General features: G+C 38.3%; 1 protein-coding gene across 4 annotated transcripts in view; it reads right to left on the bottom strand.

Moving 5' to 3' along the window:
• Positions 1-4,644: 4,644 nt before the first annotated feature.
• The window catches only part of YAP1 (Yes1 associated transcriptional regulator), a gene marked incomplete at both ends in the record, with an annotated part of 79,080 nt that continues 57,627 nt past the window's right edge, over positions 4,645-26,097 (bottom strand). For 2 of the 4 annotated variants that reach the window (XM_079542058.1, XM_079542059.1), the window contains 4 exons: positions 4,645-4,883; positions 5,466-5,578; positions 10,058-10,188; positions 20,249-20,430. In XM_079542058.1, coding sequence (XP_079398184.1) covers positions 4,645-4,883; positions 5,466-5,578; positions 10,058-10,188; positions 20,249-20,430 — 665 coding nt within the window. Of the gene's footprint in view, positions 4,884-5,465; positions 5,579-10,057; positions 10,189-18,704; positions 18,747-20,236; positions 20,431-26,097 lie in introns of all 4 variants that reach the window. The other 2 variants (XM_079542056.1, XM_079542057.1) reach the window with 2 other exon arrangements.

Genomic DNA, 26,097 nt, shown 5'->3' with positions numbered 1-26,097 from the left:
CATGAAGACTCAAATCTTCCTTGGAGACATACTTTTTCTGGCTTAGTAAAACCAATACTTCTTATTTTTGAACTGTTGAAAATATATCAGCAGGAATTCCCAAGTGAGCCCAGAACACCTGGACCAGATATCCTGCCCTGCTGTAATGAAGCATATTTAGGGCTGCCTCAGAAGGTCCCTCTGCTGCAGTACGTCACCACCTTATAAACAGGAGATAGTAATAGCAGCAAATAAGATCGGGGCCTTGCCACACCCTGGCACTGGATTTGTGCTCCCAGGAGTGAGGTAGAATAGGTTAGGTTTTAATTTAAAGGATCTGAGTGAGGCTCATGAGTAAAAGACACTGACAGAATCACTGAGGTCAGGCCCCTTATCATGGAATCATAGAATGGCCTGGGTTGAGAAGGCCCACAATGATCATCCAGTTTCAACGCCCTGCTATGTGCAGGGTCGCCAACCACCAGACCAGGCTGCCCAGAGCCACATCCAGCCTGGACTTAAATGCCTCCAGGGATGGGGCATCCACAGCCTCCTTGGGCAACCTGTTCCAGTGTGTCACCACCCTCTGTGTGAAAAACTTTCTCCTTTATCTGAGCTAAAGCACAACAGCACTGAATTTGGCAGGGTTGAGGCATTTCAGAACTGAGCACCAATAACTCTGAAGCTGCTAAGATGCAAAAATACAACTTCAGTTATCAAGAACTACATAGCATTAAAAAAAAAAAAAAAAAAAAAAAAAAAAAAACACCCTGAATTTCTGCTTTAGAGATCAAAATTAGTGTATCCCATCAAAACTTTTTAATTTGCACACTTTCAAATTATGTCATTGCATGTTTCGTATTTCATAAGTCAAAGCTTGAGGAATGAAAATAGCGTGCCTTTATTGTGTCACAAGTCACTGCATAGCTTTGAGCGAACCTTGCAAACCCATCTGCAAGAAATGGACGCGTGCTTACAGAAGGTGACAGATGTTCTGTCACCAGCTCTCACTGCACTGCTTTGCACAGCTGCAGCACTGTTTTATACCAACTGCACAAGGTTCACTGGAGTCGCTTTCTCTTTCTCACTGCAAGCACACTGAGATGAATACTTTAATGCTACGCCTTCACTGACTTCAGTAGGACTCCTCTGTCCCTTAGGTAAGCTTGCACACGATGCCTGCAGGACTGGAGTTTATGATTACAAGAGCTGTGACGAGGGGGACGAGAACAGAAACTAAGACAGGAATTCAACAGTTCAATGCATCTGTCTTGCTGGAGGAAATCAATGCCTTTACCTCCTACTGAACGTTAAAAACAAACAAAGATGTTTAAGCACAAAGTATATATTTATACCAAATAAAACAACTGAAAAAGTATTACATAAAGAAAAATAATGTAACAGAACGTACTTAGGTACCTAACTTACAGTCATGCTCATATCTAAAAAGTAACATTGGTAACTAATATATGTAATTTTTGACAAGGGTGCATTTAAGAGTTCTCTAACATACAACATTCTAAATGTGTAGAGTATTTTTTTTTCCAAGATACAGAAAACAAATTATTTTACACAGGCACACCTGTTAATTTGAATTAAAAAAAAACAAAAAACAAAAAAACATGCTCGTAAGTGAAAAGGTCACTTTAGTACTAATTTACCAGATGTGTGAAAGCTATGTAGTGTTAATCACGTTGAAACTGTCTCTTCTCCTTTTGCATTGGTGAGCGCCAACACTGAATGGTACAATATTTGATCCACGTGGTTTACTGACACTGCAACCTGTTTCCAAGCAGTCGCCCTGCCCAGGTGTTGAACAGCACAGCACGGTGCAGCCCCATCCGTCTGCATGTAGTGTATTCTGCCTAAAAGCTATTACAATTATTACAGTGATTTGTTTCAATATATACATCAGTATAAAATACTACCCCAAAACACTTTTGCATTTCAAACACTTTAACCACTTCATCAAACAATGCGTTTGCAGAATAAAAAAAATAAACCCAATTAGTGTTGATTGCCAACAGTACAGCATGTCTATGGTACGTTTCCTAGTAAATGAGAACGGAAATGTTTGAAAATCAAGGAAAATAAGAATCACAAAACAGAATTAGTGTTAGAACAGTTCAAGGATTCCCAGTCTGTCAGTATCTAGCCCGAACAGTGCTACCCAAACACAGTATAAGCCATTTAGTGTTTTCACAATGAGAAAAAAACACTCAAAATTAAAGCTGCGACAAACACACAAAAGCAAGGAAAGAACATCTGTTCTGTACACGTCTGCGTGGCACCAAGGCATGGCGTGCTGGGAGGCTGCACCCAGTGCACGGTGTGCTGTGATACCTGGATACAACTGTGGAAGACAACTGAAATGGAAACAGTTCTGTTTCCTTGCTGTTGTGGTTTCACGTTATACCATTCAAGTTATAACAGCTTCGTGTAATTTGTTTTCCTGAAGGGAAGAAGAGAGAAAAGTTCATAAGGAAATTTAAAAAATGCTACTAAAATCCATAAGTTGGACACAATATACTGCTTTAGGAGCTACCGTGTCATTGCACAATACAGAAGCGGCCTATCAACCGCTGAACTACTGGTGTAGTAGAACATGTTGGCCACTGTGTTTTGAAAACTGGGATTTTAAAACCTGCCAGCATTCCTTAACAAGGCAGAAACAAATCTGCGGGTTTCAAATACTACCATCCTTACGTAAAGTAGTAAATGTGCATTTCAAGTGGCAAAATTCAAATCTCTGCCTCTGCTGCTTCAGTTCTTAAAATGAGACTTTTATCAGTCTTTGTTCTTTTATATTATCCTGAAGCACGTTTATTTCTGAAGTATAAAAATGACAGTGATCATATGGGTCATTTGTTTTGCTGATCCATTCCTAACATGGAAAGGTAACCAGTTTCTTTAACAACAAAATAAAAAGCCATTAAAATCTCCCTCTGGGAGAAGTCCCCGTTAGCTGGGATTTTTCTGAAAACCGGGTTTCATGCTTACAGCATCTTTACAGTCATGTTAAACACCCTTGAAAATAAAGGCTTATGTTGAGAATAGCGATGGGCCCTTAGTTGCAGAGGTGCTAACTGCTGACTCGACTTTTAATTAGAAAAAAAACCAAAACCCCAGAAAATGTCATAGCTTATACTGAAAGTTTGATTCATGCTCATTTTGTTCATTTAAAAATACTCTTTGGAAACTGTCAACTCCTGCAGACAACTTAGTGATACATCTTTTCCTGTTAAAATAAAGATAACTCATATTCACCTCTATCCCATGCTAAGCTCTACTGCTAATATACACTTCATTACTTGCTCATGTCACCATCTAACACATATCTTTACAGACTTCTACATTGTGCCCAGGGCTTATTTTTCACCAAACGGAATTTGATAACTATTACACTTCAGAGTTTTTACTGAGGATTCTTGTTTTTTTTGGTGTTCTAGCCTTTTCATTGCAACTTACAGTGATATTCATAGTTCAGACCATTTTCCCACGCTCACTCAGGAGAAAATTTTCAGCAAGTTTTTTCCCATCAAAGAATCTAAACTCATTCAGATACAAAACTGAAAACCAGAAGAGAGATTGGACGCATCAGTCACTGTAAAATTGTTTCTGCTACTTTAAGATGCATTTCAGAATGGTAGATAGCACACTTAGCTTCTAATTCAGTATCTTGCAAAGAAACATGAAAAATAAGCCACTGGTCATGGATTCTAAGGATTACATTCAAAGCTAGCCTTTAAAAAAAATAGAAAAGTTGCAGGCAAAACGCACTGTTTTATGTACTCACTAGCTTATTGCGCTACAATAGCCATGGTTTGGGTATAAAAAAAGCAGACAATTCAGATTTAAATAAGACTATGTGAAATCAGAAAAAAATCTTAGATTTCACTATTTAAAAAAAGAACACCTAAAATTACTTCCCATCCTATAGCTACAGTTAAATCAACTAACAAAAATAATCAAACTATTTTTGACAAACAAGAGTTAGGCTAGAATAAGTGGCAACAATCAAAGTTCATATATGTTTCTATGTAAAATGACTCATGATTTACTATAACATAAAATATGAACAAAAGCACTTTGTGGCTAATGAAGGAGCTACTAGTGGAAACACTTAATGCCAGTTCTCAGCCCTCCTTTAAGTCATATCTCCAAATCAGTATTGACTTCATTTGACCAGATACATCATTTTTGGCTTGTCACCCAGTATGTCACGTTTTACCACTTTCCACAGGCAGCAGGAGACAACTAGCTGAGCAAACTACAAGCAGTGACATGCAGAAATTTACTCTCACATCTGAGTACTTAGATAAAAATGATATGCAAGCGCACACTAGGACAAAAGGAATGGCATTCGTCATTCAAATAGGCTCATCATTCCCTCCCCCACCCCCCAACAGTAGTTGCAACAGCAATAGAAAAAGGTCAAGAAGATGTCTGTTCTTCAGAGTCAACTGTGGAAAAAAGTCAGCAATATATAACAGCAGCGATGGACAAGGAAGAGCAAAATGAAAGAATCTTGCTGAATATTTGTTCATTTACTTTTTCTGAACACAAGCCAAAGTGTGCCACACTGACTTGTTCTGAACTTCAGATACAGATGTCCTATTCTCCTTAGATCCTTCACAGATTTAGAATTCAGTCTCCCTGAGGCCCCTATAACCAAGTAAGAAAACTCTCTTTATCTAGCTTGGTGGCTGCCAAGACAGATTCCATGTCATTTAGGATGTCAGAGCTCAAAGCCTCTTGCAGACTTGGCATCAGTTCTTCTCCTTCTATATTCATCCCATCTCCTTCCAGTGTCCCAAGGTCCACATTTGTCCCTGGAATGGCTTCAAGGTAGTCTGGGAATCGGTTCTGATGGGACGGTATGTTACTTTGGCTGATACTGTCACCTAGTTGTAACAAAAAGGAAGATGGATGTTCAATTTACTGGAAGTACCAAACCCACAATTTATCATAACTGGTTAAAGGTTAATCCTGGATCTCTTGCATCACTCGAGCACTGATTCATAGAAATCCATCGCAAAAACTGAAGATGACTTGGCTGCATGCAGATGTACAAAGAAGTTGCCTTTGTTTCAAACTTTGCATGTCTTAACCTGAATCTCTACAGATCTTTGATGTCTTTTAGCATGTTTTAATTTTTATGCTTAAAAGACAATACTGAGTCAAATATAATTTAGGTGCAACATTAGCAATAACGAATAAGACACAGTTCTTAGCTCAGAACAAGCTATTTCTTAAGAAAGCAAATCAGTATTCAAATTCCACATAACTGCAGGAATGATCCCAATAAAATTTACTACAAGGATGTTTTTCACAAATTTAACTGTAACAGCTCTGCGACAGAAACAGAAGGAAGTATAACAACTATAAAGAAAACATTGGAGCTTTTCAGAGCGCTGTTTTCACTGCAAAGCAGCTGAGCATTCGACACCAGCATAACTGAAAAGGATGTATTAATGAGAACAAACCTGTATCCATCTCATCAACACTGTTCAGGAAGTCATCTGGGGTTCTGGGTACACTGTAACTGCTCATGCTAAGTCCACTATCTGTGCTTTCATCTCTGGAGTGATATGTTCCACTGTAACAGAAAAAATGCAACAAAAAATGAGGGTACAGCAGAGAACTTAAAATACTTAGACACTTTGTTAGAAACAGTGCAGGGGTTTTGATAGCATGGCTGCCACAAGAAATGCTCCATTCTAATTAAAAGCTGAAGCCTGTGTGAGACAGCTGGTTTTTATTTTATGCTGACCTTTCTCAAGTAAGACCGTATTATTGAGATTCAATTTGACTCAGTAAGAACATACCTAAGCAGCTTTAAGAAACTGCCTATCAATGTTCCACACCGTTTTAACTTTTCACACCCACCCACAGCTAAAAACCATCAGAAGCATATCTCAGTCCTTAACCATTACAAAGTTTAATAATGGTGTACATTTCACACTTCAGTAAGGATTAAGAACATTCTGACCGCTAACGTCCCCTTGTTTAATCAGCCACCGAAGTGCATTTTTAGGTCAGTGCAGTTATAAATAGGAGCTACAGTTGGAACTCCTTTAGCAATTCTTCAGTTGCTTCCCGCTGTTGCATTACTACCAGTTCAGTCATACATGTCATGGCAAGAGGGCCCTGATATAAATCAAATACTGTACAGAAGCCATTCTGTAAACAAATCCTGTTCAGAACGATCTTGCTGACAGAACAGTTAGCAAGATGGCACAGGGCCTCACATATATTAGTTTTCTCATTGCCATCTTACTACCAGTGGAGCAAGCAAGACCAAGGGACTGCAATGGAGATTTGGGATGGGAGTGGGAAGAACAGGCCAATCAGATGAGCTACAGTCAGCTGGGGGGGGATCCAATTTTCAGCTGACTTTCTTGTAAGTCGCATAAACTATTTCTTTGAAAGTAGAACAATAGGAAAAGTTATATACAACAGTGAAAATCATTATCCTGACTGGAACAATTATTTTCAAAAGCAGGAAGGAGCTGCTACTTGTTATACATAGGCATACATCTGAAATATTTTGCTACAATAGCTAAAAGGATGCAAAGAGTCCCACCAGTCAAAACGGTCACGAGTGGAAGCAGCTGTAGAAATATAGCACTGCCTCCCTCCTCCTGTGTCTAACAGCCAAGCTTCAACTGGAAATATTTTCAAACAAAATTTCTTCCACCTGTGGTAGCATTGCTGAGAACGCTTACAGATTTTCCACCGTGAATCCTAAGTGCAAATCAGTCTGATGTACAAGCTGTACAATCAAGCTGTGCATTGTGTTGATTAGCATTTGGAGACATGCTGAGCTGTAGTGTATGCTTGTCAAGTATGCAGAAGCAAACAGAAGATAGCTGAACAGCTGTTCAATATTGGATGCAAGCAAAACACCATCAACCATGAACATATATGTTAGATTTCACAAGGTCGTCTTTGCCACACAAGAAATAAAGCTGGCATTTCTATATGGAGAGCCAAAGTATCACCACACATTTGATAACAATCATCACAAGTAGGCTATTTAAAACTTCTGTGAAAAAAAATTGCTGTTTACTTTGTGGGACAAAATACTAGAAATAGAACTGAGAGAACTGAGCCTATGCTGAACTGAATCATCCTGGTTGAGAAGGCTTTTTGGCTGGTGCTGTCACACTTGGAATGTCCAGACCTCCTCTTTCTTCAAATCACTCCTCAATAAACATTTCCAGCAAGGATTTCTTCGCTTAATAGTCACACCACCCAAAATTACTGCATGCAACTAAATTGCATTACCCAAAATAGAATGGATGCTTCTTCAACAAATACTTGTTAAAATATGTGTATACAGAAGAAGAAAGCCCAATTTAGGAGGGATACAGAATTGCCAACACAACCAGTATAAATTTAACAGTCAAAAACATATGCCAAGTAGCAAATCAAAAGCCAAAATCATATAATGTAAAGTCTAAATATTCTGCATTGCTGTCATATTTCACTTAAAAATGAAATATAGCATAAAGACAGAAGACATCAGGCAGAAGACTGACTACATAAATAAGAACATCACTGTGTACTTTCTCCATTTCCTCCAATGTAGCATTCTTTGATGCTTTTTGGATGTTCAGAGTATATAGGAAGTGGAAAATATTCAGCTACTTGAATTTCTGGAATGTAAAGTTAGGAGGATTGTTTCACCAGGAACTTTATCTACTCTGTGAAGAGAAAGGAGCATTTCTGGGTATCTGAATTAAAATATAAGGAACATCAAAACTACTGTATTGCTGCACCTAGGTCAGGGCCAGCAACCCACAAGTGTCCCTTAGAGAATCCCTTTCCCTTATGCATATCCCAGAATTAAACACAGTGATGTACACAGAATTCTCTAGAAGGGAACAATGCTTAAACTAAAATGTAAATTTAAAAAATTATCTGAATTGAGATGAGATACAGAGTTTTCAGTAGTCTGTGTGGGGTAAGGGCTACAAAAAACACAGCCAAGTTAAACATACCTGCAACTAGGCAAATGATAACTTCCAGTAAGTAGTCCTTGCTAATTATCAATCTGGCAAAAGTTAAAATAACTTTGTCCTTTCTAGCTTTTTTCCTACTTGTCATTAAAGACAAATCATTTTTTACTTCATATATACAGAAACACAACAAACTGCTTTAGTCCACTGCTGGAGTATTAGATGTACAGAGGAGTACAGTGGCAATCTAAAAACTAAAGATACAGAAAACAAGAGTAAGAAGTGAGGCTATTACATTAATTAAGGATAATATTCAAAATATACCCAGGCTTCGTGTATGATGGCAACAGCCTTCCAGGAATTCAGACTAGTTTGTTACTACAACATATCATGGTCTTCTATCTACAAGGACTTCTTCATTTATTTGTCACGCCACGGAAAATTACTGCCTGTAACTAAACTGCATTATTCAAAATGCAATTTGAGATAGATGGGTAGATAGTCACCTTTTCAGATTCCTCGTGCTTTTTATTCCTCGGCACAAAGCCAGCACAGCTGAAGATCACACCAAATTCCAGTATGAATTCCATGGAAAACAACCCCTCCCTCTAGCAGAAACTTACGCTTTCTAACCAGATCTGTTTTTGTAGGAGGCAGGACAGAGTATTTGAAGAGATGGACAGGACTTTTGGAGAAAACAGAAAATGAGCTCTCAGAATATCCGTAACTGGGAAAAGGTACTTTAGGCATCAAAAGCCCAGACAGGAGCGACAGGTAATGTTACTACAAGAAGAGATGTAGAATTGCAACAAAGGCTTACAAAGATTTTAAAGCTTTCAGTACCTAAGATGATGGCAGTTATTTAAGCTTGCCCAACTCCAAAACCATGTTAATTCTAACATGATGTGAATGTCCTTCCTTACAAGCAGATTTGAAACCCTTCTGGTAGCAAAAATATAAGTTACTCCTTGCACTGAAAGAATTTTGAATTTTATGTGAAATTTAGGTTAATTTTACAGGTTGGTTTTTTTTTGTTTGTTTTTGTTTTTGTTCTTTTTTTTTTGTGTGTGTGTGTGTGTATGTGTGTGTATAAGAGTGCACAATTAAAGAGAAGGATGAGCATATTATAATTCAAGAGCATTTACACTAAACATCCTAAAGTAATGCTAACATTTCAAAGTAATGTAGAAAAGCACCAATGAACTCTGATGGAATATGTAACTTTTCTCTTTTTTGGTAATGGATGCTGAGATGTTATCAGTTTAAACCACTAACAAAATATAGTTCAACAAAGCCCTACAAAATGAACAACTTCAACTACTGATACTGACAAAACTTAAATAGATTTTTTTAAACTCCATTAAATAAAAACATAGGTGGTTCAGAGATTAGATTATTTTGTCATTTTCATCTTTCCTTTTCAGCATGCTGAGTAAAAAATATAGATGCAACTTATCACAAGCTGCAGCAGGTTCTCCAAAACTGTGATGATTAGTACGAAGCATCTGTAAGCTGCAATTAGGACAGTACTTCCAAACAAACAAACACTCCTCAACTCAGAGGGATTAAGGAAAAAGTTATATAAAAACACTGGTCTATATTGTAAAATCCTAATTCTTGACTTAAAAGGTCCATACTTCAAAATAATACAGCTTATAAAATGAAACATGCCACTATTTGCAGTCCTGACGTTAACAGAGTAAAAATATTGCTAAATTAAATACTTGAAGTGATGGGGAGGGGTGAATGGAACAACCTTAAAATGAACCTCAAGGTGTAGTCCTAAATGTGCCTCACAGCTCATTTGATCTCATAGCAAGCTATTCACAAATTCTTCTGAGTCAGTAATTTGAAATGACTGTTAGTCAACAGATTATGCAAAGGCAAACATGTTATGACTTTGAATAAAAAACCTTCCTACAAGTCTGAACAGACTACTTCCTCCCACAGGAGACAGCTTTTAATCCTCAACTTTTACTAGACTTGCCATTTAAGGAAAGATTCATTTACAGCTGTGGCTTTTGGCATAGACAGATGTTCAAAATAAACTATTACATGTTCTGAACAGAATTTAAAATCAATTTTTTTTCCCTCCAGTAGCTACTCCTACAAACCTGTTAAGAAAGGGATCAGAACTATTTGTAGTCATTGTTCTCAGTTCCTGAGACATTCCAGGAGATGATACGGGATTTTGAGATCCACCATCTTGTTCCATTGTTGGAAGCTGGCTACGGAGAGCCAATTCCTAAAGCAGGGGTAAAGAGGAAAAAAGAAAAGATCTTGTTAGGCATTTGAATGTGCTTTTCAGATATGTAAACATATGACATTTCAGGATAATTGATGCTTTTAGTGTTTTCAGTTAAAAGATTTTAAATGCAGTTAAGATTCTGAAGACAAAGCAAGAATTTTTACTGGCTTCGTTGATAATGGAAGTTCAACCAGTCAAGCCCAGGACTACAAGGAATTCACTGTAAATATACATATAAATTTGTATGTGATCACATAAATCTTCTATGATTTCACTTCAACATTCTTAATAATTATTAAGAACAAGAAGAATTAGCACTACTCAATCCCTAACATATATCTGTTCTTTTTCGTGGAATGCAAGATGTATTCTACGTTTTCCTTTAGTATCAAGTTACACGTTTTGACTAGGTTTTCTCACACCAGCTGATTAGACCTTCACAGCAGAGTACGACCACACCATTAGTTTTTGGATCTGACACACCCAATTGCTTACCCAAGTAAATATAGTCCCCATCCAGCCTGTCCTGGAGTGTCTCCAGAGACAGAAGATGACCACCTCTCTGGGCAACCCATGCCAGTGCCTCACTGCCTGTATCATAAAAAACTTCCTTATATCCAATCTAAATCTCCCGTTCTATTTTGAGACCATTTCCACTTGCCCTATCACAACAGACCCTGCTAAAAAGTTTAATCTCTTCTTTCTTGAAGTCCCCCTCTAGGTACTGAAAGGCTGCTATCAGTCTCCCCAGAGCCTTCTATTCTCCAGGCTGAACTGCTCCAGCTCTCTCAGCTTGCCTTCGTAAGGGAAGTGTTCCATCCCTTGGATCATTTTTGCGGCCCTCCTCTGGACACACTCCAACAGTTCTATCTTTCCTGTACTGAGGACTCCACATCTGGACACAGTGCTCCAGATGAAGCCTCGCCAGCACAGAGCAGAGGATCACCTCCCTCGCACTGCTGGCCACACTTCTTTTGATGTTGGAGCCAGCGGTTGGCTTGCTGGACTGCAAGGGCACATTACTAGCTCATGCCCAGCTTGCCATCCAGCAGTACTCTAAGTCCTTTTTGGCAGGTCTATTCTATCCTTTCATCCCACAGCAAGTATCAATAGCAGGGGACTGCTGCAACACATTTTCTTACGTAATGAGACCAAGTGCATACACTACATGAGCTCTTAGTTTAAAACCAGGTTTACCAGTTAAATTCAGTTAAAACCAGTTTACCAGTCACATCAGACCTGATACAAAGAAGCTGATATGAAAAATTCGTTCTTGGAATGCTTCATAACTGGAGATCTAGGGAAGGTCTTTGATATCCCAGAAGAACTTGTGAACTGCAAAAACTGCTTGCTCACATCAAAATTTTTATGCCCTTCTTCCAGAGACCGAAAGTCTTCCAAACATCAGTTGAACTTTCCCTTCTCTGAGAAAATACCTTCATAAAATGCAACTACCTTTAACTAAGTCCATCTCAGTTTTCTGTCAAATGAAAAGCACAGGGGGTGGATATCACTTGGAATTGCAACACTGCTTTAAGCACCTTCTCAGTCTTGTATTCATACTTGGAATAAAGCACACTTCCATCCTCTACACTGATAGCAGATCTGTGCATCAGTGAGCCCTCCCCTCCCTGCTCCTATGTCTCTGTGGTAAGAACTCTGTGGCCTTCTCCCCTTACCTCAATTTGATCCCTATATTGCATTTTTATTTCATTTGTTTGCAGTCCCTGACTAGGATGAAGAAGAGGAGCCAAGTGCCTGCAGCATTCAAAAGAAGCTTCATCAGAGACCAGTGCCCCAAAGAGCAATAACAAAGCAAAATCAAAATGGAGTCATTCCTGCATATAGAGCATAAAGTGATATTTTATCTCATTGGGAAGACCTGACCTATCACACAGTCACAACCAATCTGAAAAGAGAAAGTTACCACTGTGTTTTCTAAATCTTTAGTGGGTAGGAGAGACTGAATGAATTACATTATACATATAATTTACATTAATACATTAATACATATAATAATGAATTACATTATACATATAATTTACATTATATGACTTTAAATAAATGTATTTCAGTTACTGGCCAGATACAAATGAAAAGTCACTTCTCACTTAAAGGCCTACCAAATAGGTGTCTCAGGCCAGGAGAGAGAACTACCTTTTCCTAGGAGTGAATGACCTAGTGAAGAATGGAATTAGTACTATTTTAGTCCTTATTTCAGTAACAGCACTTCTAGAAGTGCAAAACGACAACTGTTTGCATTAATGCTACTCATTGAGGAGGCAGAACTAGAGCTCTTCCCACTAGAGAGAATGTCATTCCATCATTCATTCATGTAAAACATTTATGTCAATCTGGAAGTCTGGAAGGGAAAGGCATTACCAAAAAAGCCAAGCTATTCAGAAACAAATACAGAATGATTTTTAATTCCTTAAGATGAGCACAGTTCTACAAGCCCTCAAAAGTACATTGAGTATATTTTTCCTTATAGATGCATGCAGTGGAAGCTAAACTTGTATACCCTGAAGAATGGTCCTTTCATTTCTTCTTCCTTTATAAAACTGACTTTCAATAAATAACCTTTTGCTTCCTGTAATTAAAAAAGACATACGGTAGCATAGAAGTCTGTCCTAGCTCCACATGAAGCAAAGTGAACTCCAGGCTTTTAATTCATGCTTTAAAAATATATCACTTAAAGTCCGAAGGCAAAAATAAAACCATGACAAAATTCTGGCTTAGATTTCTATAATTTCATCTCACTATATTTTCGTATGTATGCTAAACTTTTTTTTTAAGTATTTCTGGGTAAATAAAAGCTCAGCATAACTACTGTTAACACAAAATCTGAGTTTTGTATATGGTGTACAAGACCAAACGATCTGTCACCTCCGTAAGGATAGGAATTCAAAAAAGAAGGCCAGAAGTATGTAATTTTATCACACTGACTCTATCCAATTTTTTTTTCAGATTTGCATAGAGACACAGTTGTACATGGGGCTCAGGGTCATCTGCAGTCACTCTTCTGAGTGCATTTTTATTTTCATCATCTTTTATCACAGTTTTGAGAAAAAAAATACTCCCCTGTATATTTCACATACCATACTCTTACTGAATTAAACATAGAAGAAGGTGGTCAACTTAAACAGATACTTCAATTTATTTATTTATTTATTTATTTATTGTATACTCAGTTTACATGAGCTGAGTAACATTTCTGACTCTAAACACCATTCAAGAGTGAAAATTTTCGTGGGTTCACAGAGATGGAAGAGAGGTGTTAGGGGAATGAGGGGCCACTGCACGTTGAGCTATCAGTACCAGTTCTTCACTTTAAGTATTTATGTTCTTAATTGAGAGCCACAGAGTTAAAGCATATGTAGAAAAGAAAGAGAGAAAGAAACAGATGAAGACAAATGAATTCAGCAATGAGAAGTTATGCAATTAGAGAAGAGTAAAGGGAAAACTTAAATCATTCAGTGTTGCAATCATGAAAACCAGCAAAATTAATTCAAGAGGTGATAGTGATAGAGTGATAGGTAATTGCATTGTGTACACTTGGCATGGGACTCAATTCTACGTAATGTCTTCTGCGTAAAGACTCCAAACAAAAGCTTTTAAACAACACCTTTGCAAGCATGGATGGGGCAGCATAAACTGGAATCAACATCTCTAAATAGAGTCTGGTTTTGCAGTCCACTCTGTAGCACTGCTACAAACCCTTCTCACTGTGTATCAGCCCATGCCTCCAAACACTGCACCTCCCCAGTGTGTCCCCAGAGCTCCAGGAAGACAAGCATGTGTCAGCTGGAGTCAGCAATTAGCCAGAGCTGGATGGCCTCCCTCTCCAATTTCTGTTTGCTCCTAGCAAAAAAGGTGTTACGCACTGCCATCTCAGGCTCAGGTTAAAGTGACTCATCTTCTACTGACCAATTGCCTTAGCAGAACTGATGGCCTTTTTAAAATGCAAAAATCTTCCTTATAACTCTTTTTCTTGGGAGCTTAATACCCTTGATGAAACCAACACAGACCATTTTTCTCCTGTCAATCTAGGTCAGCTTCAGATCCCATGGAAGGATGGGAAATGAGAGCGTCACTGGATAACACTGGGATTCACTAAGAAACAAAACAAAAACATTTCAAATCTCAGTGGAAGTGGTGTACACACAAGTAAATCTTAAGTTGAAATACATATATGAAATTTAAAGCAGTTAAATCAAATGTACCAACAATACTTCCTACCTGAATCTTGCTTTCAGCTTTGGGATGTTTCCTAGGCCCAGCAAGAACTGCACTGTAATTCACTTCTCTCCCCTCCCCCCAAAAAAGAGGTGCAAGTAAGGACCAAAACACTAATCAAAAGAAATATAACAAATTAATGCTACTATTTTATCTTTTTTCTCATGAGATTTTACCTGGGAAAAAAACCTTATTAATACTTCCAGCTTCTCTGAATCCACGCAAGCTGACTGCAGAATGCAGAAGTGTTTGCTTACTAGAAAATGTCACAAACATGACAGTCAAACAGCTTTATTTTTGCATACGTGCAAAGTGACTAAAAATATTTTATTGAAAAATAGTTTCCTAGGAACACTTTCCTGAAATGCTTTAAGTGTTCTTGACTAAGCTGGTGAAAGGTATCAAACACCAGCTAAAATGGAAAAAAAAAAGAATTAGCAGAAATGGAAACAACATTTCAAAAACAGTCACCGTTTAGCACTACAAGTGCTTATAATTTATGCAGATAAGAGCAAACATGAAACAAGTAAACAGTGAAAGACAGGCCAAATGTCTGGGCAGATTCTTCTATGAATTGAGGAGTGTTCAGAACGTCCCTCTAAAGCTGATAAGAAATAGGCCTTGGGGTAACAGTACAGACAGTCAGAGAAGTACTTCACAAAAGGACAAAAAAGATGGAGATAACACCGTACACATTCCAGGCATACAGAACCACCAAGAAAGAAAGCAGCACAGAGGTACTAGAAAGGTAAGTCAGAGAAAGGAGCCCAGCAGACTGCACAGAAATTGGGGCCGTTTCTGGTTCTAAGACAGAACTCTTCGTTCAGAGCTGAAAAGAAGCATCAGACAGAAAACAAATGGCCGTATACAGAGAAACGGCTGCATAACAAGCTTATCTTATTAGAAAATGCCTTAATATTACTGGCAGAAAAATAAGAATCTCCCAATCTTAGCACAAGAAAGTAGACTGTATAAACATACAAGAGTAACACCCCTCTTTTTCCACTGTCTACTAGAAGGCAAGTATTACCTAGTTATGCATCCAATTTTATGATTTATACAGAAGTTGACTGACATCTACTTTAAATGAGATGTTGACAGTTGAATGCTAAATGTAGGAAACTGAAAGGAGAACTAATGGAGGTGGAAAGAAAGTCCTGTCATTCAATCTCTTAACTGGGACAGATACGCATCCTTAGGATGGCCACAGAGAAGTCACAATGATGAGAACAAGAGGATGGATGGTTGGTGTTCTCAAATTCCTCGGATAAAGCCATAGCCAAGAGTGCTTGCTTGCATGTAGTACAAGCGGAAGTCAATGTTTGCTTTAAATTCCTTTGAATTTGATGCTTTCAGAATTATAATAAAGCATGTCCTCGTTCAGAATCTTTTACAAGACTTAAGACGAAGGATGACTCTGAACAATTGTTTAATCTTTCTGGAAGATCCTTCAGTGTAAAGGCCTCCATACATGACACTGAGTATCAGTATCACTACAGGATACTACAGCATCATGGCAGAGGGACTACACCTAGCAAGGACGCAACATTTACTCAGAACCAGAAAACCTGAACGAAGATATCAACTTTGTATCCAAGTTAGGTGACAAAAACCTCAAGAAGCCCGGGCTACATGAAGGATGTTGAACTAGATGAATTCTGTCATTCCTTTCTAACATATTTGATGTTATGATTAAGAAAAGCTCAGAGATCCAGATCAAAGCTAAAAAAATGTTCTCAGTGTTCATTTATGTAAAAGAGATACCTTACAAAAGGCAAACTTCAAGAATGCTGGCGTGAGATAGTTTATTTACTAAATGAAGACTTTGACAGGCTCCAAAGTTAGACTGAATATAATTTAGACCTAATTCTGAGAATTCAGAGCACTGAACACTGGAAGATTTTACTTTTACTTATTCCTTAAAAGAACATACACAAATTAGCAAATGTGTATCTAATAAAAACAGAAAACTCCTCTAAGCCTCATGAATTTTATTCACGAAGGAATGTATCTGTAAGCAAGAAGAATTTGACTGGGTAATTCCTCTAAAGATTTTCCAGATTCACTAGGTTGACCGTGATCTAATGAGATGTACGCTTTAGGACTTCAATAACAGCACCACTACAGCAGACAATGTTTGATCCTATAGCATAAGGCATCAAGAAAGCAACTTCTAAAAATAGCTCTAATGGCTGTAAACTAAAAGAAGAAAATTTTAAGTTAGATATCAGGAAGAAATTTTTTTACTCAGAAGGTGGGTGAGGCCCTGGCACAGCTGCCCAGAGAGCTGTGGATGCCCCATCCCTGGAGGTGTTCAGGACCAGGTTGGATGGGGCGCTGGGCAGCCTGACTTAATGGGCGGCAACCGTGCACACAGGATGGGAGTCAGAACTAGATCTTTAAGTTCCCTTCCAACCTAAGCCATTCTATGACTCTAAACATCATCTTCCATACGCAGCTGATCATTACATTATTAAAATGGCTTACACATTTAGGTAAACACATTTAGGTGATACAACATGAATGACTAGTATTACAAAACTTAAGTTGACACGGTTACATACTTTTCTACCCACCAGAACACTCAAAGCTGGCTTGGCTCATTATCAAGTGCAGACTAAAACTGACCCCAGTCAGGTGAGTACAGATGGGAGCTTGCTATGAAGCAAGATTAAAGGTAACTGGAACTCTTCTGTTTACCTGAATCCTTTCACTGGTTCCTATCCCAAAGAAAATAGGCCGATCCATACATATTTTCAAATTACTGATAAGGTCCCTCGTTTTTACAGCTTTTTACTGATTTAAGCCAGAATCGCACTAAGTTTGAGAAATCAAATCTGTTGGAATTAAGTATGAAACTGATTCCAAAGACTTCCATTTGCTGCATATTTCTAAGCTGGCAACAGGAAGATGTTACTTTGAAAGAGGGAACAACAACATGATAGGGTTTCCAGGCATCCCAGGAAAGACAGAATCCAGTTTTGGCATTCAGCAAGAAAAGCATCACTCCTGAATGACCTAATTGTAGCAGAAGGTAAGGTGTTTCCAACTGGTGTGGAGGAGCATGTGTCTCTGCTTATTTCCTTTTATACCAGCAACCTCTAAGTAATTTTTCATCTGCCTTCTATAACCAGATCTAACAGTGATCGATGGGAACATTATATGATTAATACTCAGTAAATGAATCAAATAGTTGGGTAATGATTACAAATCAGGTTAAGTGCTTCGGTTTTAGTGCTCTGCTTATACTGTCAAAAGATGTTTTTCAGAACATCAGTACTGTCTCTGAAGTCTGAGTCTCTCATTTTGAGGATGACCTTCTCAGAAGAATTAGTAATGTATGAATTCTACAGCACACTTTAGAATGCGACAGTACACCAGTACTCATCACTTCCAAATACAGGGTACTTCCTTTTATTCTGGCTTTCCTGCATAGTGCACAATACTGTATTTCTTAAAAAAAAAAAAAAAAAAAAAGTACAATGCAAGCCAATATAAATATTGTCCTAAAAGCCAGTAGATTAAGAACAATGTCAGTAATAGCAAGCAATAAACTGTCTTAATATATCTATAAATCCACCCTTTCAGGGATTCATTTCATATTCAAGTGCCCAAAAGAAGCCCACTTTCAACTGTTTATTGTGCTACACATTTTGATCATTTTCATTTGCTCCGAGCTTGGACAGCTTCATAGAATTATTGTTCCCAGTGGAGAAAATGCATCTGTGCAAGAGCTGGCTAAATCTCAAAGTGGAATAATTATCTATTATATTGCCATAGCAATTACTTTATTAGTCTAATTTATTAAATGTTTATTACACTGCACATGCTTAAACATTTCAAGTGACTTTTTATTAACAGATTCACAGACACCCTTTAAGATCACACCTGCTTACGAGGAGAACATTCATATGAATAGAACTTAAAAGCCACAAACTACTACCTTAGCAACAATGAGAGGTTTGCTTTAAATACACATCTTGACGACGTCAGGACTGGAACAGCGGTACAGCGGTATCTTCAAGAATGCTAAACAAGAACACGGCTTTCAACGCAGAAAAATGTGCAATGAATTCCTCATTGCATTTATATATTGATATCGAGTTGTGGTAATGCAGCACTCTTAAAAAACAATGTTAGGGTTGTGATCAGAGAAATGGTTCAAAAATATGTATGGCAGAGCATGTTTTTTCTTAGAATGCCTTTACGTTCCTCAGCTAGTCTAATCTAATGCTTTCATGTTTCTAATTATGCTGAAACATCAGTTAAGAGCCTACCTGATGTTTTGGAGAATTTGCTGTGCTGGGATTCCGCATTGCCTATGAGTAAAAATAAGATGGATAAAAATTACTTTAGCTGCATGTTTTGCCTGTGCAGGCGGTCTTATAAACACCATCTTGTAGTATCAAGCCCCCAAGACAGGCCAGATGAGACAGGTTAAGGGAGTTAAGAAACTACAAAAATCATGAGATAGTGAAACAAAACTCACAGATTTACCAAGGATGTGTACTTGACAGAAAAGCTGGATGCCCAGAGAGAACAACATGAAGGGAGTTGGCTGTCACCTGGTCCAAAGTTAGTCAGGTTCTCAATGACAACTGAGGCAAGAAGAAAATTAGAATGCCTACCTAGAAGCATGCTAGCACAGGGTAAGATGTTTGTTGGTGGATTAATAGCAAAGCAGGAACAGCAGAGGCCCAAGTGCTTAAGCAGAGAAAGTCCTGACACCATCTTTGCAATGTACTCTTACCTAGAGTACTACAAAAACTAACAGCTTTAAGGATGACCCATCTTATACCAAGAGATGCTGAAGATTCTTACAAAACAAGCCTTGACTACAAGAGATAACGGGAGTCAGATTCCAGGATAGAATGCTGCAGGTGAAGAAGAAGGAGAAAAGCTGTCTTTGAGGACAAGATATTATTCTCTCCTGATACAAGACCCATCACCCAAAGTGAAAAGGGAACAGGGTAAGATTTTAAAAGCTTTTCCTCAAAGAAAAGATTAGTGTTTTCTTCAGTATCAAAAAAGAAAACAAAATCAAAGAACATCCTAAGTATCTTGCAGAATGGCAGTCACCTTTTCTTAAACACACAGATGGAAAAGTGGAAGTGAAAGGCTTAAAGTGAAAAGGAAGCCAAGCCCAAATACAAAATCCAGAGATTCCAATGTCCAGTGCTACACTTTGACATTCACTATGGCAATACTTGATATAGTAGAAAATGCTGAAAGAAACAGCTTGCAGCCTAATTATGAAATCTGAAATTGCTCGCTATAAGAAAAACAGTGGTTCAAAATGCAGCATGAATGCTTGAGTTGTTCCATGCTCTCTTCCACTGTTTCACAGATGAGCTATTTAGCAACAAGGTGTCTCTTCAATGTTTCTTACAAAAACTTAAAAAGTACTGTAGAATCCAACGGACTGACGTTCTTCTGAAAGTGAAATACTTTCCTCTACTTAAAAGGGAGAACTAACACAACTGTGGGAACCAGCTTCTTTTTGCATGACTCAGAACTCAATGACTATGAGACATATTCTCAAGAGCAATTTCCACAGTCAGACCAACGGTCCATGATGCCATCCTAACAGCGAAGAAACTTGACCTCAGAAAGTTCTGTTAGAGAGGGAGGAATGAGGGAGGAAGGCAAAATCCTTCAGTGGGGTCAGATGCTTTCACCACCAATCTGAGATCCACTAACAGAACGACTTCAGACCTTTTTAGATCTCAAAGCTTTAAGACTCAGCAAAACTTAGCCAAAACAAAACAAAATATAACATACAAAGAAATAGCGGAAGTAGGTGTCTAACCTGTGGCCTCACCTGCCGAAGCAGTTCTTGATGCTTCAGTCTCAGCCTTTCCTTCTCCATCTGTAGCTGCTGAAGTCTCATCTGTTGTTGCTGATTGGAGCTACTCCCACCCATGACGCCACCTTGGGGACTCTGAGGAGCCAGAGGGGGTGGCTGTTTCACCGGAGCACTTTGGCTGATTCGCTGATTCATGGCTAAGGAACCAAAACAATAAACGTTTAAAAATAAAATTCAAACAAATACAAGACAAGTACTATCCTCAAACAGGATACAGTAAGAAACTACAAGCCATGACCATACAAAACTTGCAGTCACACTGATGTTCAGCATGAAATGTATGCTCGCGTGTATTATTCCTGTGAAATCAACGCGACATTCTCACGTTAACATGTAATACTTGTTCTAAAAGCTCCTGAAAACAGAGTTAAATGTGCAAATTGGTGCAAAATGTCCAAGCGGTGGGAAAATAATTCCATTTTAATTAGAATGCTTACTCTCTCTTCTTCCCAATACATTGTTGTCAGCGTGGACACAAATAGTGCAAAAACACTTTTCTTGTTCACATGAAGTCTTAGAATCACCAAATGCACAGAATGACAAAAGAGATCTCACTTAGATCCAGCTACCTTGGTTACATGCTATACCTTTGCAATGGGGTACAGGTCAGACAACAACCACTCACATCATTTTTGGAATCAGTTTTGAATATTGCAGACTCCATTTAGACTTCTACTGCATCCTGACATGCAAAATCAGTGCTGGTAGAGGAATGGCAGATGAATTACACAGACAAAAATACTACCGTTTACACAGGAAATATTTTACTGATTTCTTCACTTTCTGCTTTCCCACAAGGGCTCCATGATGCACCTTTTCTGCTCAACTAATGCACAATGAGGATCCATGTTTCCTTCCCCCAGAAGGCAAGAGTTAAACTTATTTTGTTTTACAAAACAATGCATCTGCTTGACAGACATGATGTTCCCTCCACAAGAGTTGAAGTCAACAGAAGCACAGGAGTTCCCACAGTTGAACAGAAGGCTGGCAAAGGCTGAATACGTCATTAGGGCACTATTTTCAGAAGCTTTCAGTTTTGCAATTAGCTCTCCATCTTGTCTTCAACAGCTTGAATGTGTTAACATTAACAGCATGCTGCACAATGCATTTGTAGAAGCAGTCACAGGAGAGGTACCATTTTTTTTTTGTTCCTTCCGAGAATGAGGATTCTGGTTTATGGGAACTCAGAGGAAAAAGGAGTGTTTCTCTTAGGATGCCAGGTTGCTCTGGTGCAAAGAAAATCATATGCTGGCTTAGTTTGAATTAATATTTTCATCATAGAAAAGGGATTCCTGAAACATGAACACTTAAAGTTTCTTTCTTAAAATAGTTATCTCTGAGAATCTGTGTCACCTTTTCTCTCAGAAGCCCTTCAGTCTCCACTGTCTTTTGAGTGTTCAACTTAAGGTGCACAAACACCTTTCTTTTGCGCCAGAAAAGTCTAAAAATGTCTGTCTCACAGCAAAAATGGCTGTTGCTTCACAGCTTTGCTCCCCTCCCCTTGCCACAGCTCATCTTCCCATTGAGAGGCAATATAAAAAGAAAAATGTCATATTAAGAACAGAAGAGAGAAGAAAACAGTCAACAGCTATAGAGCCAACTCTCTAGTTTAACCATTCAATGATTCTCACAAAGACAACACTCTAAAGGAATAGCGAGTTCTATTATTTTCATCAGTCAATTCAAAAACAGCACAATGTGGAACTGATTCAAGTAATTTGAAATAATGTTTTATATAGTTACTCCAGAAAGAGTTTTATACATATGATCACAAATGAAATAAAAACTTCCTGTAAAGTTAAGTAAACAGGTGAAACAGGAATAGAAACTGCAACCAAGTGCAGCTAGAAGGAGTGAATACAAAAAGGCTGGAGATTCAACTGCAACCTGCAAGTCTCATCCTGAGCTAGTGAAAAACAAAAGAATAAGGGGCAATTAAAGATGCAGTGACTAGAGCTTAGAATGAAGCAGCTTGTCAGACATTTAGCACCTGAACTTCAGGAAGAAGTGACCAGAATCAGCCAACCTGCTTTACTGCGTGAGCTACAGCCCCTAGGACAGCAAAGGGAAGAGACAGGGTGGCTTGCTTCTCTGCTGAGCAGGTCCATGTGCCCTGAGACACCAGAAAATGCTAAGCAAAAGTTCCAACAGCACCAACCGCTATGCTGCAAAGGATGTGAGCAGCACACATAAGCTCCAGGAGCTCCTTAGATAATCTCCACTGGAAGAATGATAGCACTTAGGCTGCCTACATTTACCAACTTAAGGCAAAGTTGGAGCTACAGAACATGATGCAAGAAAGGATGTCCATGTAGCAGCTCTCAATAAGCTGAACGTGACACTACTGGACCAGGAAATGCATCTTGTCCTTCTTCCCTTTTTACTCAGAATCCAACACTGTCTAGAGCCAGGAGCATGCCTTTTGCTTTTTGTATCTTACCCTCCTCCTCTTTGAAAACAGACAACGATAGGGGCTTGTAGGGGAAAAATGAAGAGTCTTCTCCTGCTGTTACCTAATTCTGTAACTCCAGCAGAAGTCTGTGCTACACTTCAGAAGTTCCAGGACTCAAATCCTGTTATTAAACAAGATGGAAGTTCAATTACAGTTGAAAGGAAAGGGGAACAAAAGGTTATAAAATTAAAACTGCCCACAGAATTACCTGAAAAAGGCAATCTAAGTCAAAAGCAAACTACTCAGCTTATAAAAATTAAGTACCCAGAAACTGAAGAATATAAATTTTCATTTGGTTAAAAAGGCTCTCTTTATGATGTAGTCTCCAATTATATCATCCTGGTCCCAGAGTTCCTGCCTCATGCAGTTCACAGCCAAACTGTGTCACAGGTAACCTCACACACATACAGAAGTTTCTAACTTCAACTGGACGCTCAGGTATAATATTATTAACATCCCTTCAGCACATTCAACTGGCTTTTCCCGCTCACAACACACCAACAGTACTTCCATAGGTCTCTTCCACTAACATGTAACTTGGGGAATAATCCATTTTATTCCAATAAACCAGATCACTGAATTGCCTACTAATGTCCTTTATCTAACTAAAAGCGCATTTCAAACAGCAACATCACAAAATACCCGTAACTTCAGTGTATACTTAATATTCACCAATAAATACCTGCAGGCATTTAATTATATTATTTGTTAACAGAACCTGAAACAGAACTGAAGATCAAGCTTCTAAATTCCCATTCAGGTACTCACTGAAGTATTTTCTAAGTATTTTACCTACTGAAGAACAAGTGTAAGGACTTCAAATTCAGAACAGGTCACGGAGATGTTTTTCAAGCAAGGGGAATATTTTGCTTATGAAATTAAACTATAAGTTTGGAGACTGAAAAAGAAAAAGGACATAGCTAACTGAATTCTACTGACTTAAGAACGTACTCAAGTCAGAACCAGTGGGGAGAAAACACAGTCATCAGCCATTTTGACTGATTATGCAATTGGGCAATTTTCAAGATAAACAGGAAAAAGAATGTGATTTTCTATCATTTCCAACACAATATTTAATCAAAGGAAAGCAGGAGAACATCTTGTTTCAAGTGACAGGAAAAACAGAAGTTTTCATTTTTCTATAATTCTCAGTTATCCAGTACTTACTGAGGACGTGACTGCACAAATTTGCACTCTAGAAAATATGCTTATCAGTGGGATCTGATAGAAGCAGAATTATTTTCACACTTCATGAGTTTCTGATGATCCAGGCAGACACAGCTCTTTTAAAATACCTTGAATTCAAAGGCAGAGAGCTTCGTTCATCTATTAGAGTTAAGACTTATCAGATTTTCTAATGCATCCTGTTCCTTACCTTCCAGGAATATGGAAAACATTTAAATAAGGGGCTCTGCACCCACACAGTGAAGGCTGCAAAGACCTCACAGGCAGACAAGGAACAAACAAGTCTTTGTTTCTAAAAGAGGGGGATTTGAGGGAGGAGGAGGAGGGGCAGACAAGTTTAAAAAAAAAAAAAAAAAAAGGGAAAGGGGGGGGAGCACGGGCAACTTAAGACAGTAAAAAAGATCTCGCAGTCCTATAATATGGCTTAGATTTACATTCTGCAGAATGCAGTCAATCGTAATAGCTGCAATCTGCTTTTGGGAACAGGTTAAGAATTAGCAATTTTCAAACGTTAACACAATATCCGAACTCAACTCAGCAGGCAAACACTTGTACCATACTGTAGCAGATAATACTTGACAGTTACTGAAAGGAGTTTAGGCCACTGTCTATATCCTTAATGTAAAAAAACAGCAGAGAGAAATAATTACCAGGCATTGGTGCTAGAGAGAAAAGGCCAGCACACTGGTAACAACTCCGACATAAAAGGCTAATTCTCTCCCAAGATCTCATGCCAATTTCAATCATGTCCCAGGGCAGTGACAGTTTGTATTAACACAGTACCTTTCCTCTATGCAGAATTACATGCAATGGCTGCTGCAGAGCTCCCTTGTGGTTAACAGACACAGCTGAATATTTGATGGTTTTCCTTTTGTATTTATCATTCCAGTCACGAAAACTAAAACTAGTTTTTATCTCTAAATGTAAAGACGCTCACATTTATTTAAGCAAACAATAAAAAAAATCTTACCATCTGGACAAGCTGTAAAATTTACTGTCCTTAAGTCAGAATCAGTATTTTTGCTGAAGGAAACTGGAGAAGAGCACTTCTCCCCTTCAGGTTCACTTGGAAGTTACACAGGTTTTTTTGTGGATCGCTTTTAGCCATGGTCAGGTTTTTGAATGATGTGAGATTGCTCCACTACAACAGAGGCAAAAATTCTGTGTTCAAACTGGAAAGAGCTGTGACAAAAAAAAAATCACCGTCGGGATTTATAAGAATGACTCGTGGAAGAAATTCAAGCTGCTCTCTTTTTAGAGATACTTCATAGAATGGCCTGGGTTGAAAAGGACCACAATAATCATCTAGTTTCAATCTCCCTGCCATGTGCAGGGTCACCAACCACCAGACCAGGCTGCCCAGAGCCACATCATGATCACTCTATGATGAAAACACACTCAGACATGAGGTTTGGATTTTGGGTGGTCCTGCATGGAGTCAGGAGTTGGACTCGATAAAGATCCTTGTGGGTCCTTTCCAATGTGGAGCATCCTATGATTCCATGATTCTAAGAAGTATTCACATACTCCAGAGTTGGACTACCAGTTAAGATAAAAGCAGATGAAAACGTCATTTATTACAGAAGTGTGTCCAAGTTGTGGACTGGTAATTCTGTTTATTATTTGTGTTCAAATAAAATTAATATTTTTCAGTTTCTTCTTCTATCATTACAGTGCCACTGATAAAAAGTACAAATTGCAGTTCTTTTGTTCTCTTTTGATAAAAATCTTAGAAGTCTCTTTATATCCTGAAATGCAGAAGTGCACCAGTTTGATTGATTTAGCACCACAAAGATCTCCAGGCTGACTCTTAGCCCACTAGGAACTAAATGGAGTAAACTGCCGTTGTTCATGGATGTAGCTCTCTTCCCACAACAGCAGTATTTATGATACACTTTCGCTCAACTCCTATCAGATTCAGAACTGAAATATTCCACCCTCTGGCCCAAAGAGCAAATCTAAACAAGATTCAGCAGTAGCACAAATAGCTATAAGAAACTTCTGCTCAGTACACACAAGTGATGTTTTCCATTCTTTAAAAATTAAAATTATTTTCCTAATATTTGACCTTATTTTTAAATCTACATGCCAAATGAAACTTGACAGCACAATTATTAGTACTGTGGAAGAACTGCTTGGGACACACTGCATAGGACACATGATGAGG

This window comes from Tetrao urogallus (assembly GCF_951394365.1).
Source record: "Tetrao urogallus genome assembly, chromosome: 1".
In the NCBI taxonomy this organism is placed as follows: Eukaryota; Metazoa; Chordata; class Aves; order Galliformes; family Phasianidae; genus Tetrao; species Tetrao urogallus.
Note: the sequence above shows the minus strand (reverse complement) of the source record. Positions and strands in the feature narration are given on the sequence as shown.